Source organism: Podarcis bocagei, assembly GCF_964188305.1.
Source record: "Podarcis bocagei genome assembly, chromosome: 1".
NCBI classification, from domain to species: Eukaryota; Metazoa; Chordata; class Lepidosauria; order Squamata; family Lacertidae; genus Podarcis; species Podarcis bocagei.
Window position 1 is genome coordinate 106,927,448 of NC_138125.1, and position 26,066 is coordinate 106,953,513.

General features: G+C 41.0%; 1 protein-coding gene and 1 long non-coding RNA gene across 2 annotated transcripts; both read right to left on the reverse strand.

Moving 5' to 3' along the window:
• Positions 1-2,517: 2,517 nt before the first annotated feature.
• Positions 2,518-19,784, reverse strand: ARL5A (ARF like GTPase 5A). The gene is made up of 6 exons (XM_081187839.1): positions 19,546-19,784; positions 12,065-12,125; positions 10,245-10,392; positions 9,641-9,724; positions 7,218-7,369; positions 2,518-6,103 (listed from the first exon to the last, which is right to left on the reverse strand). Exons 1-6 carry the CDS (start codon positions 19,589-19,591, stop codon positions 6,055-6,057), a joined length of 540 nt encoding a protein of 179 aa, XP_081043965.1. The 5' UTR covers positions 19,592-19,784; the 3' UTR covers positions 2,518-6,054.
• LOC308583712 lies at positions 15,180-18,259 on the reverse strand. The gene is made up of 3 exons (XR_014006368.1): positions 17,690-18,259; positions 15,665-17,297; positions 15,180-15,570 (listed from the first exon to the last, which is right to left on the reverse strand). It is a non-coding gene; the product is annotated as an uncharacterized lncRNA (long non-coding RNA).
• Positions 19,785-26,066: the final 6,282 nt, after the last annotated feature.

The following is a 26,066-nucleotide window of genomic DNA, read 5'->3' on the forward strand; positions in this document are numbered from 1 at the left end:
TACGTAGTCTCCAATTAAGTCTTCTTTAAAGTGGCAAGCGGCCGGCAAATCTATTTCTTTTCCATACCACTCCATTGCTTTATCAATCCTTTTTTTGGCAGGGTCGTTTTTCTGTTTCATTTTTGGCAATTCCTTGAAGGCTGTATGGGCATGCTTTCCTTCTCTTGCAGTGCATGGTGTGCACATCTGAAAATATTTTGCGTTTCCATCTCTTTGTAATAATTTCTTCTTAAGTCAAGCACCAGGACTGAACAAAGGAGGCTGTACAGCAATTGAATTCATTATATGGGAAGAAACAATCCAACTTAGCAGGCTTCAATCAGGGTGAGCCCCTTTCTTGCTTGCAGTCATATGCCTTGAGCCTCTTTTTGGTGGAGGATCTCATAATTTCATAGAATATGTAATAGCAGTTATAATGTAGTCTCATTAAGCTTTCCATAGCTATTTCCCTAATACTGGAAGGAAGCATTCAAAAAAGCAACAGTACCAATGTTGTACTTGAGACCACAACAGAAACCTCAGAACTAAGGCTGTTTTCATCCACTCCCAATTGTTGTCTGCCAATCTGAGGGGCTCTGCAACCCTCTCTAACTTTTATGCATTAGGTAAATTGAGTTATCTCTGGGAGAAAATATCACACAACAGCCAAAATGAGGTTCATCTAATTTTCTACATGAAGCATTGACTCCACATTTACCATTGAGCAAGAAATATTACACGTCCCCAGAGGTTAAAGAAGAAACAACCAACTTGTAAAGCTGTCTGCTTCTCTTGTGCATAAAGGCCCGGAGCCGTATCTGTCCACAGATTAAGTTTTCCCAGGATGCAACAATATTTTGCTTGTTTTGAGTAATCTTTGAATAATCTGAAGATTCTGAAACAATATACCCAATAAAATGTGACTTTAGCTCCGCTTTCCCTCTTGCTCTGCCTATTATACAATCAAATGATTCTTATTTATAGCAAAAGTGTCACTCACCGTGCGAGCCGAAACAGCTGCTGTAGTTGTCACAAAAGGTTTCCAATACTCAAAATTGTTTAGCAGCGTCAACAACAACAAGGCAGCTGCTACAGTCCCCATTACACAGCAGATTCGTTTTATCTCGTGAGCTCATCCCACATTTACTAGGGAGTTTCATTCTAATTGCCAGAAGAGTCCAATGACTTAGTAGAGCTGGCAAGAACGCGCTGCCCCACAATGTGAACCAATTTCTCCCAAAATGAGCTAAACCTGATAGCTTGGAAACAGGCTAAATTGAGACCACTATCATTTTAGACATCAACTTTTGGTTTCTCCTGCAAGCTCCTCTTCACCAGCTTTTGGTAGTATAAAAACTCATAATTGACAAAGACTTTTTCTTTGGAAAGATCAGTTTAATAAAACTGTCAATGAAACACAAGTCTTGTTATACTTTGCAGACAGCATTATATTCAGGGCATGAAGCCAGTTCAGAGTGGTTTTGGTGAACAAAGATATTGATTCAATATGGACAAACAAGAGGTTCAAGAGATAATGAGAATAAGTCAATTAAGAGGGCAGAAATGCTGAGAACATGTGGGTTCTGAAAACGGACAACATACACATTAATAGGTGTGTGTCAATCAGAACTTTTTCTGTGGTTTATTACTGTAGGCCATGGCATGAGTAAACCTTAACATGAAAAGCTAAACATTATGAACTTTTCTTGACCCTGGTACCAGTCTTATCTCAAATATGCATCTTGAGCTCCTAATACTTTGTGTAAAGATCAGCAGATGCAAATCTAATCAACACCTCCTATGAAAGACTGCTGCACAGATCAATGGTAAGATACTTTTAAGAAAGGGAACAGTTTATAGTCATTGCTCGCCTAGATTATATTCTTTCAACTAAGCAGAGTAAACAAAATAGGAAATAAGCAGGAAATTCAGATTCAGATAATTTAACTCATCCATCTAGGCAAATGCTGGCCCATCGTGAACTGGATTTCAGAGGTCTTGTCTAGTCCTACCAATTAAGACTGAGGTGATATGGAATAAATATAAAACCTTATACTTGCAAAGTATTTGCTTTACCACTGAGCTGTTTTTCCACTCTCAAAATTCAGTCCATCTGATTAATGCAGCTTAACGATGCTATTGTTTTTAAAATCACCTATTTCAAGACAGGTGAAAATTCATTTGTTGAACTATGTTAGGGCACAAAATCTTTTCCTCCCTATCACAAGCATTGCAAACTACTTTTGAAGCAGCATTTAGTAATTTCAAGATTCATCATCTAAAAATAGATTGAACCAGTCAGAAAGGAGGTGTTACACCCCCAAAACATCTAAAATTTTGTCTACATATTCTTATGTATATTGCTTCATATTTCCTTCACCTAAGGAAACTAACATGACCTACTAAAACAAGCCACATATTACTGCCCCTTGAGTGCTTGACAATGAAGGTCACAATATGGACTGGTGAACTACATTTGATTAGTGTCACAAATTGTGCTGACTAGTTTTACAGGATAAGAGAGCAGCAGTCTTACAATGCCTTTGTAATGATCTGTTTATTTACAAATGTACACACTGAGTAGGCAATACATAGGCACAGAAGGAAGCATGCTGGCAGGGCTAGTAAAAAAAATTAAAAGTATTAAACTAAATGCCAAAAACCAGTTCTACCACCAGCCAAAATCTATAAACTGCTTTTTCCGCTTACCTTGGATATATTCTTCAATCCAGTTGTATGCCCCTATGACTCTACTGGTTGACATAAACCTGGGTACATTCCAAGGTAGCATCAGACAAAGAGTACTCAAGCTGTCCATTAAGGAAATACCTATGGTCCACCTCAATCACATGCTCTGCAAAAATCACAGGGCATGCTATCTTTTCACTCTGCAAAATAGAACAGCAGGTAGGACCATATAACTTTTACACTTGATCTTGGCAATCACAGACACACTCACAAAATGGTGTACACTTTTTCTTGCACACTAATAGAAAATGTTGTGTGTGCTAAGCAGCCCTTAATCCATTGGTGTTAGTGTTATGGGTAACTTGACTTATAAAGACAGAATGCCATCCAGAGCTCTCCAGCTAAGTTCCCGGGCAATAGCAGTAATTTCAGTTTTAAATTCATGCACATACATAGGTGTTGTTGTTTTCCTCTAGAAAGCTTATTTTGGACAAAAATATACACAAACATGAAAATGGGCTTCTGCTTCACATATAACCACAAAGAATTGATGGGTAACTTCATACCCTTATCCCAAAATAAGAGTGACTAAGTGAGGGCTCTATGTTAAGCTCTTTCCTAAGCCCTCCCAGGGTGTCTGACTTGCAGGAGGCAAGGTATCTACCCACTGCTGCTAATGCCAATCCATGAAATACTTACAAGTTGTGCGAAAAGCTTTTCCTGTACGTTGTTAACGCTGAGGGTCAGCCAACCAATCTAAGATAGGTACTGCCAATGTGTTTCTAAGTGTTTTGCTTCCCTGGAGACTTTGGTACGCACTAAGACTTTCCTAAAAGTTGCCCTGCAACCTTCCTTTTCATTTAATGTGTTTGCTCTGCTAGTAAAGGAATCAATTCTCAAACTTAAAAAAACACACACGGCAGAAGCTATATTAACAAGAGGGAAAGCTTATATTGTTCAGGAAACACATTACTCTCATACAGATATTGTGATCATAGAAATATGGGGTACTTAATATGTAAATTTAATTTGGTAACATGGATATATTCCCGATGTTAATGCATTTTAGTTAAGTCTTGCAAAGGACAGTCTTGCTAAAACAAAGAATTTTAAATATGTTCCAATCATGCATTTGCAGATAAAATAAAATGTCTTGGCTAGGATTCTGAGAACCATGCATCTAGCCCCAAGGGGCTTCAGACTTTTCTCCTTCAAGCAGCTGCGTCTTTCATCTCATTGTTAACTGCTTTTGACATGTGACAGGGCATTTGGGGGCGGGGGTTAAAAATGTTCAAAGAAAAGTAAACGATTCCACTGGGCTATCACATGGTCCTTAATTCAACTAAGTATCTTTTTGCGTGCTCTGGTCCATGGGGTAACAAAGAGTCGGACACGACTAAACGACAACAATAGAATGCAATTGCTCCTCTTGTAAAACACTGATGCACCACCCGCTTAATGGCACTGATACTGTGTGTGTGTTTTGTAAGAATTTAATTGTAAAAAGCATTTTTAGAAACCAGCCAACCCACAGCATACAAACCTAGTTTATTCATCCATCAGATTCCAAGAGCTAAGAGTAGTAATTTCGAGGAAATTTGACCCAATTTTGTCTTTTAGGAGCAAATTGTACTTAACGGTATTTTAAAAAAAGGAAGAAAAAGGTTTTCCAGTTTATCAGGTGCTAGCTATATATTTGCTTCTAAATAACACAAAAGCCTGATAAAAAAGAATAGGCACAGTGTTCAGAACACTGAAATCATACTTCAAATCTTTCAGAAGAATTACCATCCTTTTAAACAGAAGCAGTATTTTTTTCCCTACATTATATGGCACCTCTTCAAATTACTGTCCCCACCACCATCAACCTTTACAATGTTGGCTGCACATGGATTAAGAAGGAAAATAACAATTTATTCACACTGCTCAATACCCTGGGAGTTTTGCAACAGAGTCAGGTAAAGCTGTCAATTGTAGTTTGTATGGATTACAGGATTCTTTCCACAAGCCAGAGAAGTGCTTCATAAGTAGAATGCACTGCGCTTAGACTTCTGTTTCTTTAAGGGCCATCCCACTCCAATCAATATAGCAAAATACTTCAGATATTCCTAGAGAATTTCAAAAGCAGTTTGCTATACAGGATAGCGGTTTGCTACCAACATAGCTATCTGGATTTTAATCTCTGCCTCCTATAAAGTAATAATTGACTTGGCCCAGATGTAGTTAACTAAACAATTTATAGTCATGACTTTGCTCCCACTGAAATCATCAACGAGACTTAAATGCAACTCAGTCTGGATCAAACTAAATGTCCCACTATCAGTTATAACAAATATACTTCACCTGAGAGATGCTTCAAATGGGGGTGGCCCAATAAAAAAACCATAGGTATAAGTATGTTTTTAAACTATACTGCATATTCCAAGCTATTTTCTCAGCCAACTTCATAAACATGTCAACTTTTAAACTTCCTTCAACCTTTTTCAATTTTATTTTATTGTTTAGTACAGCTAGATGCCAATATTAAGCCATATAAAACCTTATCAATAATAGATCACGTCATGTTTCTTTTTATGGTCATTTTTAGGTGCAAAATGTATATAAAACAATCTTAAATAATTTTACCATCCCCTGTGGCGTGAGAATAGCATACAGAATATGACAAAATACAAATGATGTGTCAGCAGTAACCCTTTTAGTACTATTTTTCACAGTCCAATTAAAAAACAGATTAAGAGTACTTTCAATTCCAAACAGCCTGCTCTTATGGAGTCCAACTGGACTAAAAAGCCCGACATCCACATACTGTTGTGGATCTCAGCATCAAGAATGCTGAAAAGAGTCAGTGCTATTTGCTGTTTCTGTACCGATTTCAATCAACCTTAACATGAGGTATAAGTATACAAAGTGTACAGTACACATAGAAGGGGGGGGGGGGAAATTGCACTTTCTGAAACACAGCCGAGTAAGTTTCAATACTGGAAGTCAATACCTGTGCCACTGATTTTCTTTTCTGATTTGCTGGAATAATAAAGTCAACATTTTCAACTGGATGAATTAGACTGGAATAATAAAATGTAAAAGTTAAAATTCCTCCTTTTCTTTCTCAATCCACACATTATTTATTAAACAGTTTCAAGTGATTTCACTTTAAAGTTAAGGTCAGCTGTAGTATTTGAACTCCACCCAGAGGAAGCATCTGGAAAGCCAAGTTTGAACTTCAAAATATTTTCTTTCCGTCGGAGGTGGCTTTAGTGTGTTAAGTAGCAAATAAAGTAGCAAATGAAGTTTTGATTTTATAAATACACATAAGCCATTAATTCACAGCTGTCAAGATGACCAAACGTCCAGCACTTTTTTTGGTACAATGTCTGTGCAGAATAAAAATCATCTGATCTTAAGTCTTGACATCATCCATTCCAGTCCTTGGCACAATCTGCAAATGAAACATTTAAATTCAGAAAAAGTGGTTACTTCCTTGTTTATATATACATACATAATCTATGTATGAGAAACGTCAACCTCTGGCCATTCATATATCACCTTAATAGGTAGCTTCAAAAGCCACTGTCAGCCAGCACCAAAATATTAACTGCAATATGGGAATAACAATAAGCTTGTTGTACCATGAAAGATTGTTGCAATGATTTATCAACTAGTAACTGGCGAAGACTTTTTTAAAAAACGAACTGTTTTTAAAATTTTGTCCATGGACATAAAAGGATTATCAATATAGGTGGTAACCATTTTGCCCTGCTCTGCCCCCATTCTGTCCTCTTCTGGGTCCAAAAGACCGTCATGCTTAATTTGGACATACACAAAATGGTTGCTGCCTGTACATGGGTTTGTGGACAGTTGGGCTAGTGAAATGCTTCAAGGGCTAGAAACTTTTGCATTATCCTTTGGAAGGCTAAATTATTACTACAATTAAAATATATGGAGTGTTGTTAATTGATGCCAGTTCCATTTGTTTATCCATTGGTACACACAAGTGCAAAGAAGAGATACTTCATCTAACTGAAACACCTGTTTTCCCTACTATTGTATGTGCTTTTAACGAATTACAAAAGCTCTTTTTTTATATTCCACCAAAAGCTATCATTTACTGGTTTTCCATTGTATCCTTAACAGTTACATAAAAGATAGAATTTTGGTGAGCCCAGAATTCTTCCATCTACACAACTGCTAAAAACAAGGGAGCCATAAAGGCTAACTCCCCTTTGCTTCATATTTCCCATCATTTACCTCTCCCCTCAACAGTTCATTATGCTTTAAGGACGAATTCTTCAAGACTTTACTTCCTACCTATACAAATAGAAAAACCATGGAAAGGTGAATATATGATATATGATAATAATATATGAATAAAATATATTTGGGTAGATTCCTTACTTTTTAGTTCTGTAAAAGGAAAGTATTAACTGGTGAAATGTTATGAAATGGAGACAGTGGGAATAAATTTACCTAACTGGTTTACTAAGTATTGCCCTTGATTAGTTGAATGTACCAGATCTGTTCAGAAAAGTATCGATGAACCAAAGACTTCTTACCCTTCGCCAGTAAGAGCACAGCATGCCTGGATGTGCCACTGGTGATCTTTAATTGAGGTTAGCTTCAGAAACTGAGAAATTTCAGCTACTGTCATGCAGTCTTTAACATCCTGTTTGTTAGCAAAGATGAGCAAACCTGCTTTTTTCAAGTCCTAGAGAGGAAAGAAAAGAAAATGTCTCCAATTTGTTTCCCCATTATTCAACATGATAAACTAGCACGATAAAGTATTGCACACTTTTTTTAATGTAAAGCCACACTATGGTGGTCCCATGCAACCTAATGGTGTAGAGGCCAACCCAAATAAAGGTGACCTTCCAGCAATTCTAAGAAAGGGGGAACTGCTAACTCCATCTTAGAGAAGAATAAGCTTCCATTGTGCCTAGAAGGAACTAGGTTCACTGTTTTGGAGAAAGCTTTGAGGTTCCCTGAAACTGCAGTACAGTATTTGGCTGGGGTAGGGTAGATCCCAAACTGATCTGTATAGTTTCAGGGCATACTTACCAGAACACTGGCTTATTTACCACCACCACCCCACCCCAAATCCCACATTTTGATGACACCATCTGTGACAGGCTTTCTGTTCACCTCCAGTACATTAAAAACTAAAACCAAGGTCAACAGAGCAAGAGATCTGACTGCCACTATGTTTCTCCACTCCCTGCCTATGTTCCCAGGAGGAGCTAGATGTGAAGAAACACGGCAACAACCAAGAGTTCTTGCTTGCAAGCACTATAGCCTTAAATGCTGGGGCATGATTAGGAAGCTGGCCTATCATTGCCATCACAGGCACCAGCTTTTGAAGGTTAGAAGAAGAAGGAGGAGGAGGAGGAGAGTTTGGATTTGATATCCTGCCTTTCACTCCCTTTAAGGAGTCTCAAAGCGGCCAACATTCTCCCTTCCCTTCCTCCCCCACAACAAACACTCTGTGAGATGAGTGGGGCTGAGAGACTTCAGAGAAGCGTGACTGGCCCAAGGTCACCCAGCAGCTTCATGTGGAGGAGCGGAGACGCGAACCCGGTTCCCCACATTACAAGACTACTGCTCTTAACCACTACACCACACTAGAAACAATGAGGAAGCTGCTAGAATGAGCAAAAACAGGTGTACAGTGGTACCTTGTTTTGAGCCCAGGATCTATTCCAGAGCTCCAGACGCTCAATGAAAAGGATGCTCGACAAAGCATAACTCTGCATGCGGAGCGGTTTGCGCTTCTGCGCATGCACGAGCAGCAAACCCGGAAGTAACCTGTTCCGGTACTTCTGGGTTTGCCGCAGACATCCGCCGAAATGGACGCTGGACGGGGTGGACTTATACAGAGGTACCACTGTACGGATTTCCCCTATGTAAGTTTGTTTTCTCAGTCCTATGAACCTACTTTATTTTTAGTAAAGACACAGAAATTAAGTTAAAGTGGACTTTTTTATCACCAGCAGTGTTCATTGATCCCTTTTTTTAGTGTTAAAAGTCACAAGCGTAACTTTACAAAAATTTTCTCCCTTCCAACACAGAATGGAGTAAAAGCTGGAGCGGGTGGCGCTGTGGGTAAAAGCCTCAGCGCCTAGGGCTTGCCGATCGAAAGGTCGGCGGTTCGAATCCCCGCGGCGGGGTGCGCTCCCGCTGCTCGGTCCCAGCGCCTGCCAACCTAGCAGTTCGAAAGCACCCCCGGGTGCAAGTAGATAAATAGGGACCGCTTACTGGCGGGAAGGTAAACGGTGTTTCCATGTGTTGCGCTGGCTCGCCAGATGCAGCTTGTCACGCTGGCCACGTGACCCGGAAGTGTCTCCGGACAGCGCTGGCCCCCGGCCTCTTGAGTGAGATGGGCGCACAACCCTAGAGTCTGTCATGACTGGCCCGTACGGGCAGGGGTACCTTTACCTTTTACTGTGCCACTTGTTTTATCATTCATGTCAATGCCATTAATATCCCATACACCTATTTCTGATGTTAGAGGGCTACATTCAGCCCCCAGGCATGAGGTTCTCAAATGTAAAAGATCTAAATTTAAAAGTGTGCTAGAAACATAGCCTTTCAGTATGTAAAGGGAGAATGAAGGCAGCCTATAGTGGTGCCGTTCTGACTACTTGACAGCTACTAAGGTTTTTGTTTTATTTTTGAAAGGGTTTTGAGGCCAATAGCAGCTGTTCTCAAACAACACAGGACTTTTAACAATGATGTCAGCTTCACACAAAAGGCAGTATGGCGACTATAAATGTGAAAATCTTTTGGGGGCCTCTTAAAAGTCTGAAGAAGAGGTGACAGCCCCAGAGATTTGTATCAAATCTAATAGCTTCTCAGCTATAAGAAAATGAACCATCTTGAAATAATTACCTAAATGGAAGTCAGAAACAGAACTTTAGCATTAAGACAGGGACTTATTGCAGCATTTTTTAAGCTAGATAAAAAATTCCCAGCACATACTCACCTCGTGTGCTAACATTTTATAGAGTTCTTCTTTAGTTACAGAAATTCTCTCTCTGTCTGTGCTATCCACAACAACTATCACAAACTAAAAGAAAAAGAAGAGTTATCGTTATTTAATTTAGTAGTCATTTCACAAAAATGTCTCAAAACGACTCACGTCATATAAAAAAATTTGATGTAATATAATTCAAACAAATGTAACATTAAAATCAGTAACTGCAAACTAAAAGTGATTACTAAACAAAGACTCTTCACATACATCCTAAGCCCACCCCAAAGTACAGAAAGATTAAGGTCACCCTCGCCCCCGAAAAGCTTTGTTATAAAAATTGTTGAGGTATCCTCATTATGCATAGTTAAAGCATATTACTGCAAAATAGTCCATGCTTTTTCTTTTTGGTCTGAATAATCTCTACAGCCCCCCCCCCTCTCTCTATATATATATTTGCCCTTAATAACTAAGGGCATGATACTGCCAATGCAAACCCTTTACTCTCCTCGTTGATCTCAAGAAGACAAAGCATTACCAGTAATTTTGGCTGAATTCTGCTTTAAAGGTCTGCATGAAATTATCCCCAGCTGCATTATATTATACAAATTCTTACTTCAGTGTTTGTATAGTATGTGTTCCATGAAGATCGAAGTGATTCTTGGCCTCCAATATCCCACATAAGAAAACGTGTATTATTAACAACAATCTCCTCTACATTGCTTCCAATGGTTGGAGAGGTATGCACTACTTCATTCATAGAACTGCAAAGGAAGGAGAAGAAAATGTAAGAATGATGTATGTTCTGCCTCGGTCTCCTTGGTCTAGATTTCTTTCTGTTCTGCAGTCTGAGCTGCATTCAGCTGCAGTTATGCTTGTAGTTGCTTTGAGATCAAAATGTGACATAGCATATCCTAGGTACAGACAACATAATACCCCCAAGCAGCATTTTTATCAAACTGCCAGTGTAAACTGCAAACACAACTCTGGTATGTTGCAGCTATGTCCAGGGTGCACTGAGTCACATGTCAAACTGCTCATGTGGGTGCAGCTTCAAGAAAATGTGGATCATATTTGCATTAAGCATATTTGGACTGTCTAAACTACAGACTCAGTGTATCAGTAAACAGTTACCACGTTACAAGGTCAGAAGAAGAAAATATGGCTATCACACTTAACTTGGCAGAAGACAATGTTGTTCACAATTCCAAGCAAAACTGTTATTACTTTTAGGAGAAAACCTTTTAGGAATTTAATTTCAATAAGACACTTAACTAATTTAAGAGTTTTCACTTGATTCAGCAACTAAATTTAAGAGGTTGGCATATCTCCAGAACCTCAGTATAGCTGCTTTTTGGAGACATTCAAGGTAGCATGAAATACCATGCAATTTAGAACTCCAAAATCCGGAGTTTGTCAATATTTATATTGGAACCTACTAATTTTCACAAAATAATTAGCAAGCTTTCAAGTTCCCTAAAATACTTCATGGTGTGAGATATTAGAACAAAAACAGGTTATGGGCCAGGTGGGAGAGGATGTACAGAAGTACAAGAAGTAGGCTGGATGCTGTGGCATGGAAGCTGCATTTAGACTCAGTTACAAGATGGAAGTTGCAGACTGAATTAGTCTCTGCTAGGTGCTGAAGGTTATCAGTGTACAGCTAGGGCTCTGGCACAAAGCAGCAATATCCGATACCCATTTTAAAAAAAACAAAACCTGACTGTTGCCTAGACCTGTTTCATGCCTAAATCCAAACTGAGATTCCTGGGTAGGCAGAAGGAAAGATTTATATCATTTAAAATATGCACTGTCTTTCTAACAAGATTTTCTTTCGATTCCCTATTCCTTTAACCAGTGCCAGAACCAAAACTGCCTAATTGCATAGCTTTTCTCTCAGAAAATGTGTTGGAGATAAAGATTCTATCATTGCCTTCTTGACATGCCTTTGATGCAGGGCATGCAATTCTCTTCTAAATGTAGGAGCATTCAGGTATGCAATGCCACACCTATAAACTGAAGTGATATGGGCCAGTGAGAGCTGTACCACACAGCATTCTCCAAATCACGAAATCTGGCTCTGAATGATGCCTACACAATACCATTATAATGGTAATCTCAAGTATCCCCCCTACCTCAATATTACATATGTGGTATTAAAGTTTCAAAGGTGTAGTTTCAGAGGGTTTTCTCAGGTTTCTTGTCATTTGGGATCAGGAAGGCATTAGAAATTCCCCCACAGGAATCAATGGAAATAACTGATATCTTACAATTTGTTACAATGTCTAACAATTTCCTGAGAGTGCATTGCGTTTGGATGTCAGGTGCTGTGGAATTTGGCTGACTACTGGCAGGTAACAAGCAAAGTTTGCCTAGTTCAGCATCCTGATCTGGAAAAGCAGTTTTAGTCACCTGTTCATATGACTTCATACTTACAACTGATAAAGAATGGTTGTTTTTCCTGCATTATCAAGGCCAACAATGATCACTTTGTGCTCTGGAGGGAGGGAAAAAAAGAGAGCAAATGAGGAGCTAGTTATTTATCTAAATATTTCTATATTGCATCACACATTTCCAAAGGAAATCCAAGTTATCTACAGTTTATCTTTAAACATTAAGTATAACATTATAAAAGATCAAAATAAAACATTGTGAATGAAACTCAAAAAACACCTTCATTTAAAGGCAGCATGCAAACAAGAAAGCAAAATATTGGGAGGAATTCAACATAGCGCTTAGGAGATCTCTCCCATTTGTGCAAGCATTTCCGCTTGCCTGGTGAAGTGATTTCCCCACTTCTCCCCCCCCCCCCGAGTTCTGGGGGTTCTCCCACCTGTCCAGAACCAATTGGGATGAGTGTAGGAGGAGGAGATAGGATTAAGCCCTTCTGCTCTAGCAGAAATCTTTGTGCAGACTTCCACTAGTGGGACCTGTTAGCTGTCTCTGGTCCATTATCTCAAACATAAAAAACACAAGGACAAATACCAATACAAAAATGTAATACAATTCCACATATTAAAGCATCATTAGCAGCTAAACAAGGTAAGTGAGTTACCCCCCCCCCCAATATCTCCCACAGTAACATCTCCCTGAGCACCCTCTCACATACTCTCAACCATTCTTACCAACCATAACCATAACACAGCTAATCCCCAACCAACCACTTGTCATTAAGCATACATCTGGGATTAAAAAAAACACCCTGGCAACATTAAATGTAAATATACAACCAGCTCACTCACTCACCTCTACCTGGTAATACAGTGCCATACAAGAAATAACATGGCTACTTCCTCCCCTTCTCCCTCTCAAGCAGGGCCTTACAGTATACTGGTATCAGTCTTTCATACTATATTAAGTCTCTCACATAGGCGCCACCTCCTAAGGGCTGTGGGGGCTTCAGCCTCCACAATAAAATATTTGAGGGGGCTGGGCCCCCACAAAGTTGACTGGCATTCCCATTCAAATGGTGTGCGTGCACTGCATCATATGATTGATTATGCAGGGCGGGGCTTACCTGGGCCCCCGCAATATTTTATTCGAGTTGGCACCCCTGGTCTCTCATGCAGTATTCAACAACCTATACAAGTTACGGGAAGCTTCATGCCACATATCTCTATGTATACCACCACAATGTTTGTAATTGTTTTGTTGTTCAGGCACCTTGTAGATCTTAAAGCTGGAAAGGCAGGGCTTCAGTAAATAAATAATAAGATAATCATTGTGTGCCAAGTTCCTTTTCAGAAGGACTACTTTATTTATCATACAAAAACAAATAATAAGCTTCCCATACTTGCTAAAGGACTTGTTCTGCACCAGGCAGGATTTCAAAGTTTCTTCTTCCTGCTTTCAAAAGAGTAATGCCAAGCATTTTTGTTTAACATGCAGTAGAGGCAAGCCACCAGATAGGACATGAGGGCTTTAGTGGAAATTGGTGAAATTTTTAAGGGACTGTGGTTTAAATATATGCAAACCAGGCCAGTGTTTACTTCAACATAAAATACACCACACTGATGCACTTAAGGGAAGTGGGGAAAATGGGAGAAAATGTTATAGAAGGACAAGCTAAATATTTCTAAATCAATAGTGTCGAGTTTTGCAGAATGTTTCTAGCAATAAGGAATATTAAACTCTACTGCACAACAGCACAATATTGTTTAAAAAATCAAAGGCAACTCTCCTGACTCCCACCAAAACATTAGTATCTATACTGAAGTTTGAGAATTATATTGTATTGCTGGCAGGATGAATGATGAGGAGGCACTTGGAACAAAAGATCTGCAGCATGGCAAAGAAGGAGGGGGGGTCTTAAGTGCCTAAACTAATTGATTAGCAACTAGAGTGAGTTATTTATTTCTTTTGGCAATCTAAGGTTTCTAGTAAGGTTGCATGATTTAATCAGTAGCTAAATCAACAAAAGAATTAGATTAAAATTTTTTGCAACTGATTTAATTATGGACTGGGCTAAGCCTAAAGGAATGTTTGCTTACTTTTTATAGCTGTCTTGGTTTTTGAGATATTGCTTTTCTCTGTTTTTACCTTCAGAAAGCCCTTTCCATATTAACATCTGCCAAGGAGGCTCGTGTATCTACCACAAAATACTTGGGCATCTGAAAAGATGTTTTAAGGCAGGCTTCCTCAAACTCGGCCCTCTAGATGTTTTTGGCCTACAACTCCCATGATCCCTAGCTAGCAGGACCAGTGGTCAGGGATGATGGGAACTGTCAGGGAACCGCCATCGGAACAGGGGCAGGAAACAGAGGGGCAGTTGTGTTACAGGGAGCCTCCGAAAATCTTGCGAAGCAGTTCCTCTTCTGGTGATGAGGAAAGCCCCACCTCCAGTGAAGAAGAGGTGAAAGGACCAGAGGATGCTGGTGGGAGCCTCAGCACCGCTCCTGGCCAACCCGGCCAGGACGGAAGCACGCCCCTTCTGTCGCCCACCTTGCGCAGAAGTCTAAAGCGCAAAGAGGGAAGGAAAAGGCTGGGTGTAACGAGACTTTTATGTTGGGGGAGGTCCAGGAAACAAGCAATCCCGAATTCTGCTAGTGATTGAGGCAGACATGAACTTTGGGGTTCTGAACTGTGAATAGTTTTGCACCTAAATAAAACCTGTAAAAAAACCTGCCTGGTTACTCATGAGCAACCACCTTTGCCATCTGACAGGAACTGTAGTCTCAAAACATCTGGAGGGCCGAGTTTGAGGAAGCCTGTTTTAGGGCATATACTCAATTCGCATGATGAACTGGCCATGCCTGTGGTATTTCAGCTTCATGCCACATGAATTGAGAGAACACACACACACCCCTACAAGTTGTGGGAGGGGGGAATCAGTAGCAGGCATTCTGTCTTTTAGAGAACGTTCCCTGCCATGGAAGAGTCCACTATTTGAAAGGCAAAAAAATACTATATTGGGAGGGGGAGAGAATAGATTCAATATTCCTTCCTTTCAAGCAGTGGTAACGGTGTCCTCAAAAAACTATCTTTATTGGGGATTTGATAATGTGCAAATATATTCAAATTTAACTGAAGAATGTAAGTATAAATAAAATCTTTGATGGTAAGCCCTAGTCCCCAGTTAATTTTAAAAGCTCTTTGAAAGCAGCCAGAGGCCCTTGTATTTGAAGCAACACTGAAATTACATCAGCTTTTTGTAAAGTAAGCAATTTTGGAGTTTTCCAATCAGGCCACAGTAAGTTCTCCTGCTTTCTGACAGATCAGTTAAGACTAGACAGAGCTACATAGCACAGAAAGTTGTTTCAGTGAGTGCTCCATTTTATATACAATAACCCTAGTGCAGCAAGGAACAATCCTCATGCATATAAATTGATTTCCACACACCAGAAATCACCAATCTTGTGTATATGAAGATACAGCATTGGGTGGGGGTTGGGAACAGCTCTTTGAAGTTTCACAAACAGTACTTGTAAGAACTATGGAAAAACCTGAAAACATCAAATGGTTGTTTGCATTCTGCTGCACAAAGGAGCCCTCCACTCCCCACCCCTCCTCCATTATTATTAAATATTATTTCCTGACCTTCACCAGCAGATTCCACGGTGGATTCAATCAAGAAAGCTCCATCTCCCCAGCACACAAAGATAGTGAACTGATAAGGTCAGTGGGGCAAAGGTTTTGCAAGAATGTCCATTCATGCATCAATAGAGAAGTGCAAGCAAGCCTGGAAAAACCCTAGGTATCTTGACAATATTTTTACCATGTCTTTGATACTTAAGGTTACATTGGCCTGGTTGGCATATTATGCTTAAGTTTTAGGGGCACTCATGCTTCATGTTCACACTGTCAAAGCACTGCATACTTTACATCTAAGCTCACGTGCACCTTTAATCTTCTCAATTTGGGAAAAGAAACTTAAAAATGCAAAGCCCTACAAGCAAAGTTGAATGGAAAATTACTTATACTGTATCTTAACACTAATTTACCGAGTTCATAGTTGAATTCTGTCTATTTAATATTGCATTTTGTAAACAGAACAATAACTGTAGTTCAATTAGTACACACCAGCTAGCTATTTTGTTACACTCAAAAGCAATCATACTAGTTACAGTATGACCTACAGGAAATGTGCTAACAACCACAAGAAACGGTATCTACACTTGTCTCAAATGACCAGCTTTCTCCCAAGGCAAGGAAGTAATGGCTCATATAGCGACACAGGAGTCTTTATTAATCATTCAGCTCTTTAACTGCAAATTCTAACTTTCCTTCCTATGTTTGAAAATATATATATAGTCTGAACTTGTTTCAGACTTAGGAAGAAAATGTTCAGAGATGAATGATTAATAAAGAATCCTATGTCCAGGTTGGATTATAGTAATGTGTTCAACACAGTGTTCAAAAATCCTATTGCTCTGGGAGCATTTTGCAACAGGAAATTTCATTAGTGCAAGCAGTATCTGAGCTCTGGACACAGTACTGCGCCTAAGATTTCAGATTAAAACTGCACAGTGGAAGGAAAGGAGGACCCTTTCCTGCCTCCCTACTTCCAGTCACTCTCTAATGACTGAAGAAGAGACCTTCTTAAGAATATTAGGGGGCGGGCTGGGGAAGCATGGCTTTGGGTTTTTTTGCAAATGAGGACTAGACCATGTGAAAAATGAACATAAGATTTTAGCTGCAGTTCATTCATTTTCAGCTTTGTATTATTGTTATTTAAAAAGCATGCCTAGACATTCCGTTGTTGCACCCATAACCTAGGTTTAAGTTGCCATTTAGCTCCTAGCTTTCATATCTCAATTTCTAGCAGAGGTTTAACAGTGTGTATCTTTCCTCTACAGTGCATTGATTTCAATGACAGGTGAATACCATGTTGCATACCACCCTATGACTGCTGTAGTATTCAGTGGTCTGTCAAAGGAAAAACAACTGTTCTGAGAGAGAGACTCAAACCAGACATATAACAGCAAAGAGCTTACCAACAAGTATAGCCTTGTCCAGTGGTAAGAGACATAGTTAATTAGTACTTTAAAATAGGTTTGTTGTCACTGTACACATATATAGTCCTTGCAGCTCAGGTATACCTACTGACAGGGAATTGCTCCGTAAGTGTCAAAGTCATAACAGCTTAAACAAAACCCTTACATTGTATGCCTTATAGCTTTGGTATAAGCTGTGGTGCTGTCTTTGCACTGGTATGCAGGTACAGTGGTACCTCGCAAGACGAATGCCTCGCAAGACAAAAAACTCGCTAGACGAAAGGTTTTTCCGTTTTCGATTTGCCTCGCAAGATGAAATTTCCCTATGGGCTTGCTTCGCAAGACGAAAATGTCTCGCGGCTTTGTTTCCTTTGTCTAAAAACAAAGACATGTTTTGTTTATAAAGTTAATTTATTTTCCCTTCAATTTTTGAACTGCTCTTTACAGTATGTGTGACTTTAAAGAGCAGTTAATAAATTGTTGTTGTACCAAATTTGGCTTTGTTTCGACTTTTTTTGACCATAGGAACGCATTAATTGATTTTCAATTCCTATGGGATTTTGTGATTCGCAAGACGAAAAATTAACAAATTAATTTCGTCTTGCGGGGCACCACTGTAAAATGGAACTCTTAGCTGCCTAACTCCTCCACACAGCCTATTATCATCTCAGTTCCCTTACAGATTTTCCATTATTGATGAAGGGGAAACAAGACAACCAACTCTTCAGCTCTCAGAGATGGTTTCAGGTGTCACCTGCTCAGAAAGCAGAGCTCAAAACCTATAAAGAGACAGTGTGACATGCCCCTTTCTCAGAACACAAAGAATGAAAACATAAGAATGCATCCACATCATATATTTAAAGCACATTTATCCCAAAGATTTCTGAGAACTGTAACTTGTTGAAGGTGCTAGGAACTGTAGCTGTGTGAAAGGTAAACTACAGTGCCCAGGATTTTTTGTGCTGAAATGTGTGTTAAATATACAGTGCGCATGCAGCCTACCTTCCCTCACTCTTGCCACTGGAAAGTATTACTTCTTGGGACCTCTCTTGCCCTGCAGGCTCTCCTTCCAGCCAGAGAATCTCCACAAGCTCATCAAGTATTTATCATTACAGTGGTACCTCGGGTTAAGTACTTAATTCATTCCGGAGGTTTGTTCTTAACCTGAAACTGTTCTTAACCTGAAGACCACTTTAGCTAATGGGGCCTCCTGCTGCTGCCGTGCCGCTGGAGCCCGATTTCTGTTCTTATCCTGAAGCAAAGTTCTTAACCTGAAGCACTATTTCTGGGTTAGTGGAGTTTGTAACCTGAAGCGTATGTAACCTGAAGCGTATGTAACCCAAGGTACCACTGTATTATGATTGTTTATTGTATTTATATACTGCCCTATACCCAGAGGTCTTAGGGCGGTTCACAAGAGTGGCTGGGGAAACTCAGCCAGATGGGCAGGGTATAAATAATAAATTATTATTAATTATTAATATTATAAAATCAAAATATAAAATCACAAAATACATAATCAAAAATAAAAACAACAACCCAATAACGAGGTTCTCAAAAGAGTTCTGCATTTGGCAAGCACTGAAAGATATAAGTAGGTACAACACTGCACAATCAATAACAGAAAATTAACTGCAGACTTCTCAGTTCTGAGCAATACTTAATCCTCCCTCAACCAAACGCACCACAAGAACACAATCAGCTGTAAGGCAGCTTCTCACTAGAAGCCCAATCTAATCTCCCCAATTTCCCACCATTAGGGTCAATGCCACCAGCTGTTTAAAAAACAATCATTACCCTCCTACAACACATGCTGCTAAGTCGTTCTTCCCACCTTCCTTTCACCGCACATACCAGTCAGACGCGCTCCCCTTGCTGCATTTCTCTGAACCCAACGGCTAATTCTAGTATTTTTTACAGCACGTTTTGACTGCTCAAAACACTTCACTTGCATTCTCAGTATCTTTTTCCCCTCTTCCACAGCTGCCCTTTGAGGCGAGACCCAGCATTGCCCTTTTCCCTACATTCGCTTAAGCGAGAGCGGCTCCCGTACGCACAGGAAAATAGTTCTGCGCGCTTCCTTCCCCCACCCGCTTTCCTTTTCACAACCCGAACCAAGAGAAAGAAAGCAGCCTTTTTTCGCCTTGCCCCCCCCCCGCGCTAGGGAACAAGCGTATTCAGCTGTTGGGTGAGTTGTGCCCGCACTTTGATCCCACGTAAGGGAAAGGTGACCATAGCAGATGCTCAGCCCTGCGGAGGGGGGGGGACGCCCCTGAAGCTGCTGCCTCAGGTGCCTTCGGGGCTCCCCCTTTGCCCCCACAACTCCTCGCTCTCTTGACCTCGGGCGCCACCAGGAAGGCAAAAGCGGCGCCTCACACCCCGAAGCCCGTCCGCCCGCCGTCGGCCTCCCTCGGCTACGCGACGAGCGGCAGCTCCGCACGGACTCGGGAGAAGCCGGAGACCGAGCCTGCCTTTCTCTCTCACCTTGGTGGTTGAACAGCCTCCATATCCGAGCGAAGAGGATTCCCATGCTCAGGCGGCGGGAGCTTCGGCTGCCCCCCGAGGCAGCTCCGCACCGGCTCACTTCTTCCCCGCCCGGCCTCGGCCTCCCCCCGCGCTCAGTCCCTGGCCACAGCCCAGCTGCGAGGAGTGAGGAGGAGCGGAGCGGCAGCAGAAGCAGCAGGAAGGTGGTGGTAGTAGTAGTGGCGGCGGTGGCGGCGCAGGCCCCGCGCCTCGGAGACGGTCGCCCGCAGCAGCAACGCCGCCGCGCGCTCCTCGCCGCTCTTCGCGGACATTGCCGCCGCCCTCGCCGCAACTACTTCTCTCCTCTCCGCCCCTCCTTTTAGAGCTTCGCTTCCCCCCCCCCCCAGGCCTCGCCGCTCTGAGGGGAACGGATGGTGTTTGGGCACCGCCGGACACCGTCCGAGGGAAACTGAGAGCGCGCCCCCGTCCGTCAGCCAGCGTCCGTTGCGCGCGCGCTCCCGCTCCTACCGCAAAGCGCCGCTTTTCCAGCCGAGCAGGCAGGATGATGCGACGGCGCCAGGGGGCGGGGCGTAGTATAGAGCGGGCGGGGTTTGCAGAGTGAGGGCGGGGTCGACCCTAGTGGGCGGGGAGCGCTCGTCACCCTCCAAGGGCTTCGTCGAACGGTGGGAGTTCAAAGACTGCCTGCTCCGCTCCGTCCCCGCTTTGTGATTGGCTGAGAAGGGGTTCCACTCGTGCGAGGCGCCGGGCTGCGTTGCTGCTCTTTGGCTCGGAGGCAGTTGGGGAGAATGGCGGGCGTAGGCACTAACGCGTTGCCTTCTTTTCGTCCTCTGGAAGGGAGGGGTGGCTCGCTGGCTCTTCGGCTCCTTTAATGTCTCGAAACTTCAGTCAAAATGGCTCGAATAAATAAATAATAGGAATTGTATGGTGTTTCGGGATCTTTTTCTTCCGTTACCTTAGGGTTTGGCAAATTGCCCTCCTTATAAAGGCACCTCGTGGGCTAAAAGAATCGGCAGAGCTCGAAGGAGTTTGGGGTTTCTTGGAATATGGAGGCACAGCATGTGTCTCCAGTGTCCCTGCATAGATAGGCACATGCCTGGCTCGCTTAAGACACTGCATAGAGCCTCTGTTCTCAACAACGGTGGCTCTCGCGGGTAGAGAATTACAGTATTTTTGCATATTTGTAAATGGAATCTCTGCTATTCTGTTGTTCTGCTCCTTTGGGCCTTTTGTCCTTCCCGGCTGTGATGCTTTGTGGTTTATATTTCTTATGCGTCGTCGTTTTACTTTTGGTCATGTCCGCACCTCTTAACAAAATCTAATCTGAAATGGTGGGAGTCGGAATCAATGAAAGTTTCTCAGGGCATCAAGCCGGTAACATCAGGTTTTGCTACTTTTCAAGACGGCTGCTCATCCAGGGGGTGGGTGACTTTGTGTGGGTTTTTTAAATTTTGATTTTTAGTTGTTTCGTTTTTTATTAAGTGGTTTTTTTTAGTTTTTTATACTGTAAGCCACTTTGTGACCATCTGGTGAAGGGCGGCATGTAAATTTAATAGGAAAATAAATAAATTCCATAGATTAATAATAAGTAATACTGTACCAACAGCCATGGCTCTAACATCAAGATACATGTAGCACCCAATGTGTGGAATGCACTTAGCTGTGTTAAAATGTTTTAAATACGTTTTTGTTTAAATTGTTTGTTTTACTACTTTGCTAATGTCCGCTCTGGGTTCCTCTGGGAGGAGGGAACAGAATAGATATGTAATAATTAAATACTAAGCCAACAAAAACCTCCAGCCTTTTCCCCACCCGTTTTGTATTAACATCCAGCCTGTTGAACAGTTCTGGCTACTTGAAAGCTTACTGACATAAGTCAGTTGGTCGTAACAATGCTGCAGACTGTACTGTGTGTGGCTTTTTGGTGGTTTTTCCTCTCTAATGGATCAACACAGCTACCTACAATAGTTGTATCTCTGCAATGTCCACAATAGCTGGGTTAGCACCTTTCATATTTATTTATTACATTTATATCTCACCTTTCTTCCAGAGAGCTCAAGATGACATTCATGCTTCTCCCTTTTTTCCAATTTTATCCTCACAGCGAGACTGAGACTGAGAGACAGGGACCCAGGGCGAGGTCGCACCCAGTGAGCTTTGTGACTGAATGGGGATTTGAACCCCGGTCTTCCAAGTCCTCTTCCAGCACTACACCACACTGGTACCACCAGGCATACATAGCCTCCGGAGATATATTCCATGTTTCTTCGCTGACTGTTCCGTTTTCTTTCTTTCTTTCAGTAGCATACAAGTCAAAATGTACATATCTTAGTCTATATACTTGCTTGATAAAATTAATGAATGTGCTCCTGCTTTCCTGCATCATGGCCCATGAATACAAAAGCACTAGGATAATCTTAAAATTAATGTTAATATTTACAGTTAACCTGTATTCTAACACATCTCAAGACTTGTGGGTAGTAAGTCTTTTACTGTAACTGTAATCCGTTATTCTTCCAGCTTAAATGTGATGTAGATGTGAAGTTCTGGAGCTCAACAGTAGAGCACATATTTTAAGAAGTTAAATAATTTCACATAGCTTACCCACAATTCAAAACAATTTTCCATTACAAAAATACACTAAAACAGCCATAAAAGCCAAAACAGCAGAGAGAGAGAGAGAGAGAGGAGAAGTACAAACAGCTATCAAGAACAATTTAATGGTAGCAATTAGAATCATGTCAAAAAGGAAGCAACCACTTAGGGATCAAAAGTGTTCCTAAAAAAAGGAAGGTTGTGACCATCCTACGTAAGGCCATTAGAATTTTTTTTTATTGCATTTTTATCCCACTCTTCAACCAAAAATAGGCTCCCAGAGCAATTTACAAGTGACAATGATAAGACAGCCCCTGCCTTTAGGCTTACAATCTAAAGAAACAGAAACTGCATTTCAATTTTTGCAATGTAAAAGAAATAGACATAATGAAGGGGAGGATGAACCGCCTTTGAAAAGCAGTTCCAGGGCTCTTGTCCCAGCTAAGCATATCTGGGGGGAAGTTGGGCACACAGGAGACAGTAAGCAGGCACTTTCCTAAAGGACTTTAAAGCTCAAACATTGAATTTGGCCTGGCAACAAAATAGAAGCCAGCACAGTCGTTTCAAGTAAAGGGTCATGTGCATCTTATATGCAGCCCCCATTAGCCTGGCTTCAGTATTCTGGACCAGTTAAAGTACCCTTCAAAGGCAGCCCTATGTAGAGCACTCCACAGTGATCTAAGCATCATATCACTATAGACCAATGATCTGTATAACTGACAGAGAGCCCAACTATGCTGTCACCTGGGCTGCAGTCCTATACAAATGTACTTAGGCATAAGTCCCACTGCATTTAATGGGACTTACTTTAGCCTCAATAGGATTAGACTCTTAAGTTTCATAAACAGTGGAGGAGAATTTTCAGGAAGGTCACAAACCTGGAGTTAGAAGGGGAGTCAGACATGCTGGTGCTCAAAATCCAATACAGTGGTACCTTGGTTGTCGAACGGCTTGGCTCCCAAACAAATCGGCTCCCGAAGGCCACAAACTTGGAAGTGTTCCAATTTGCAAACATCTTTTGGAAGCTGAACTACCAGCATGGCTTCTGCGGCTTCCGATTGAGTGCAGGAGGCTCCTGCAGCCAATCGGAAGCCGCACCTTGATTTTTGAACAGTTCCGGGAATTGAACGGACTCCCAGAACGGATAAAGTTCGACAACCAAGGTACCGCTGTAGTGGCTACAGAACCACTGTCTGCATAGTGCTCATGCTCTTTTCTCCCAGGACCTTGAGCTGGAACTATGCAAGCAACGGGTGGACAATGGTGCAGCTTCCAGGCAGTCTCTAGGACAGTAGGCAGAAACTGCAAGAATCCATGCAGACTGTTCACCCTACCTGCCTGGGCAGAGCAGCTATCCAGCATTGAGAGTAATGAGAGGGGATGGGTTTGAATTGAAGCAAGATTTCAGTTTAGGATGGAAGTAGTGAAGAGAAGGCACTTCTGTCAAGATGCTATTTAATATCCCCTTAATCTTGGTCCACAGATTTTTCTGGAATGCACACAACTTAGACGATGATCACCTGGTACTCACTTGTCAAACAAACAGGTACTTTATTAAAAAAAACGCACCACCCACTGAAAGACCTGTAACACACCCAAGGTAAGTTATCTGACATCTCTCATTTGAATACCATTTGTTTTCTCATTAAATTGCTGGAGAATGGTGGGATGGAATTCAGCATGGCACTAAAAGGGTGTTTTAAAAGATGTGGCACTGATATGCTCACTCTGTGCAGTCAGTCAAGCTGGACTCTGAAGCACAATGCACAGTGCTCCCCCAGATCAGAACCCTCCTTTTTTGAAATAAATTTTATTTCTGCATTTTCTATTTTACATAAATTCATTACCACAACCCTCCTTGACCACTTTTACCTGCTTGACATACGACTTTGAACTGCGATTATGGTTCTTGTTTGCCTGCATAGAGGATGGTGATATGTGTAGATCAGTAGCTTTTGCATGCCTGGAATATAGCCTACTGTACAAAGGTCTGGGTCACATACATTGTTCCATCCATTTTGCCTCTGGAATGTGTAAGGTGGTCTGCAAGGGAGTGCAACCCGCGACTTAAGAAAAAGTTCCAAGCTTTAGAGCAGCGTGTAATTATGTATGATGATAAAGGAAATGCTCAAGCTCCACCTTTTAAAAATGTTTTCTGCTTGTTAGGTCTAACCACTCAGAGATAAGACATGTAAGCATAGAGACTAGATGTTTTTGTTTGATTTATTGTAGAAAAAATGTTGTTAATGCAGTTTAATACATCTAAATTCCATAAAACAAATCCATAGAAATCAGGGTACTGTAAGCATGCAGTCTGCATTTTCTTCTGTTTGATGTTTTGGGCTCACAAAAATAACAACACTTTTGTTTTCCTTGAAAGCCACTAAAAGCAGAGAGATAGCAAAACATGCGACACTGTACACATTTGCATAGTATATTTTACCCAGCATGCCTGTAGAATGCTACACATACGGTATCTATAGAGTAAAAAGAAGAAGGGGCAAATCTGCAAAAAGGAAAACAACTAAATAGAAAATGTCTGTTATTTTGGTTTTGCAAAGGCATTTAATTCCAATACCCATAATGCACCCAAAATGTCTCCCACATGTGGGATAGCCATAATGTCCAGAGAACTCAATGGGAAACAAGTTTGGGTCAGCGCTGAGATAGTTTGTACAGATTAGTGTACTTTCCTCAAGGTCTCAGGCTGAGATACTAGATTATTCACATCACACTATTATGCAACAACAAATTCCCTTTCCGGATTCTTTGTGTACACGAGAAGGAGCTCAGGCACAATTTCAGAGGTCATACAAATTTTACTCTAGATGATACATTCCTTGCGGAGGCAGTTACAGACTACCTTCCACTCCCATCTCATTATGGACTCCCAAAAGGAGCATAATGAGTTCAATCCTTAGATGGTTTATACTTGGGAGTTTGTTTGTGCAAGTTCGAGTCTTTAAGCAATTGTTACATTTCAAAGGCAAAACTGTTATTACAAGTTGTGTGATATTTCAATGGGATATTTTACTCAATAGGTCGGGCCTGGGGATATAGATATATTATGGGATATATTTTTCAGTCTTCCTTTGCAAAAGAAAAAGCATGAAATTCAAGTGAACACAAAATTAGAGCTCACTTATAAACTGAAATTCTAGAACATGGGGGAAAGGAGTAAGGTCGGAGAACGATATATTTAAGAAAAACCCAGGCCTGTTGATTTTGAAAAGCTAATTCACACTGAGTTTATTGGATACACTTTCATAGCAAATAAGTAAATTGCTTGGCTCTGAAATGAACTGGTGAAGAAGTCTAATGCAGTAAAACAATGTGCTGGAAAATGCAGATCAATTTCTTAATCTGGAACCAATGATTTACCCAACTCCCTCCCCCCCCAAAAAAACCCCACACCAAAACCCTTACAATGGCAGATCCAGCAATGTAAATGTAAATTTGTGCTATTTCAAATGTGCTTTTTTCTAGCTCCATATTTTTGGCAAAATATATTTTTCTGTAATTTTATAATGTACAATATAGTGTCTTGAGACTTCGTTTGATTTTTCTACTGCTAATACGAAATAAGTACAATAAATAATAGAGCCATTTTTTTTAAAAAAAAAAAATGTTAATAAGACATATGATGAATACTTGCGAGATCTCTGGGGATAGATCCTGAGATTACTTAGCACTGGGCATAATATTTAGTCATAGAACTATAACATTTAAAGGAGCCATTTTCAGCAGTGAGACTTTAGTAGGTGATAGAAGCTGGAGGATCCAATCCCTCAAATTGCAATGCACAGGCCATTGCTTGGAAATTCTAGTGATTCTTGTGCTCAAAAAGGCAAATCTATTCAGTAATACTAATGAGATGCAAATGTTTTCCACAGTAGCTTTCTTCTTTTCCACTACAGTTTAAAATACAA

Bases quoted from the DNA above. Each gene is read 5' to 3' on its own strand.
- ARL5A (XM_081187839.1), bottom strand. From the start codon at position 19,591: ATGGGAATCCTCTTCGCTCGGATATGGAGGCTGTTCAACCACCAAG. The intron at 12,126-19,545 runs GTGAGAGAGAAA...CCCTCCCTCCAG, and splicing joins GAGGCTGTTCAACCACCAAG to AGCACAAAGTGATCATTGTT. The intron at 6,104-7,217 runs GTAAGAAGTCTT...TTTCATTTGCAG, and splicing joins TGTGCTCTTACTGGCGAAGG to ATTGTGCCAAGGACTGGAAT.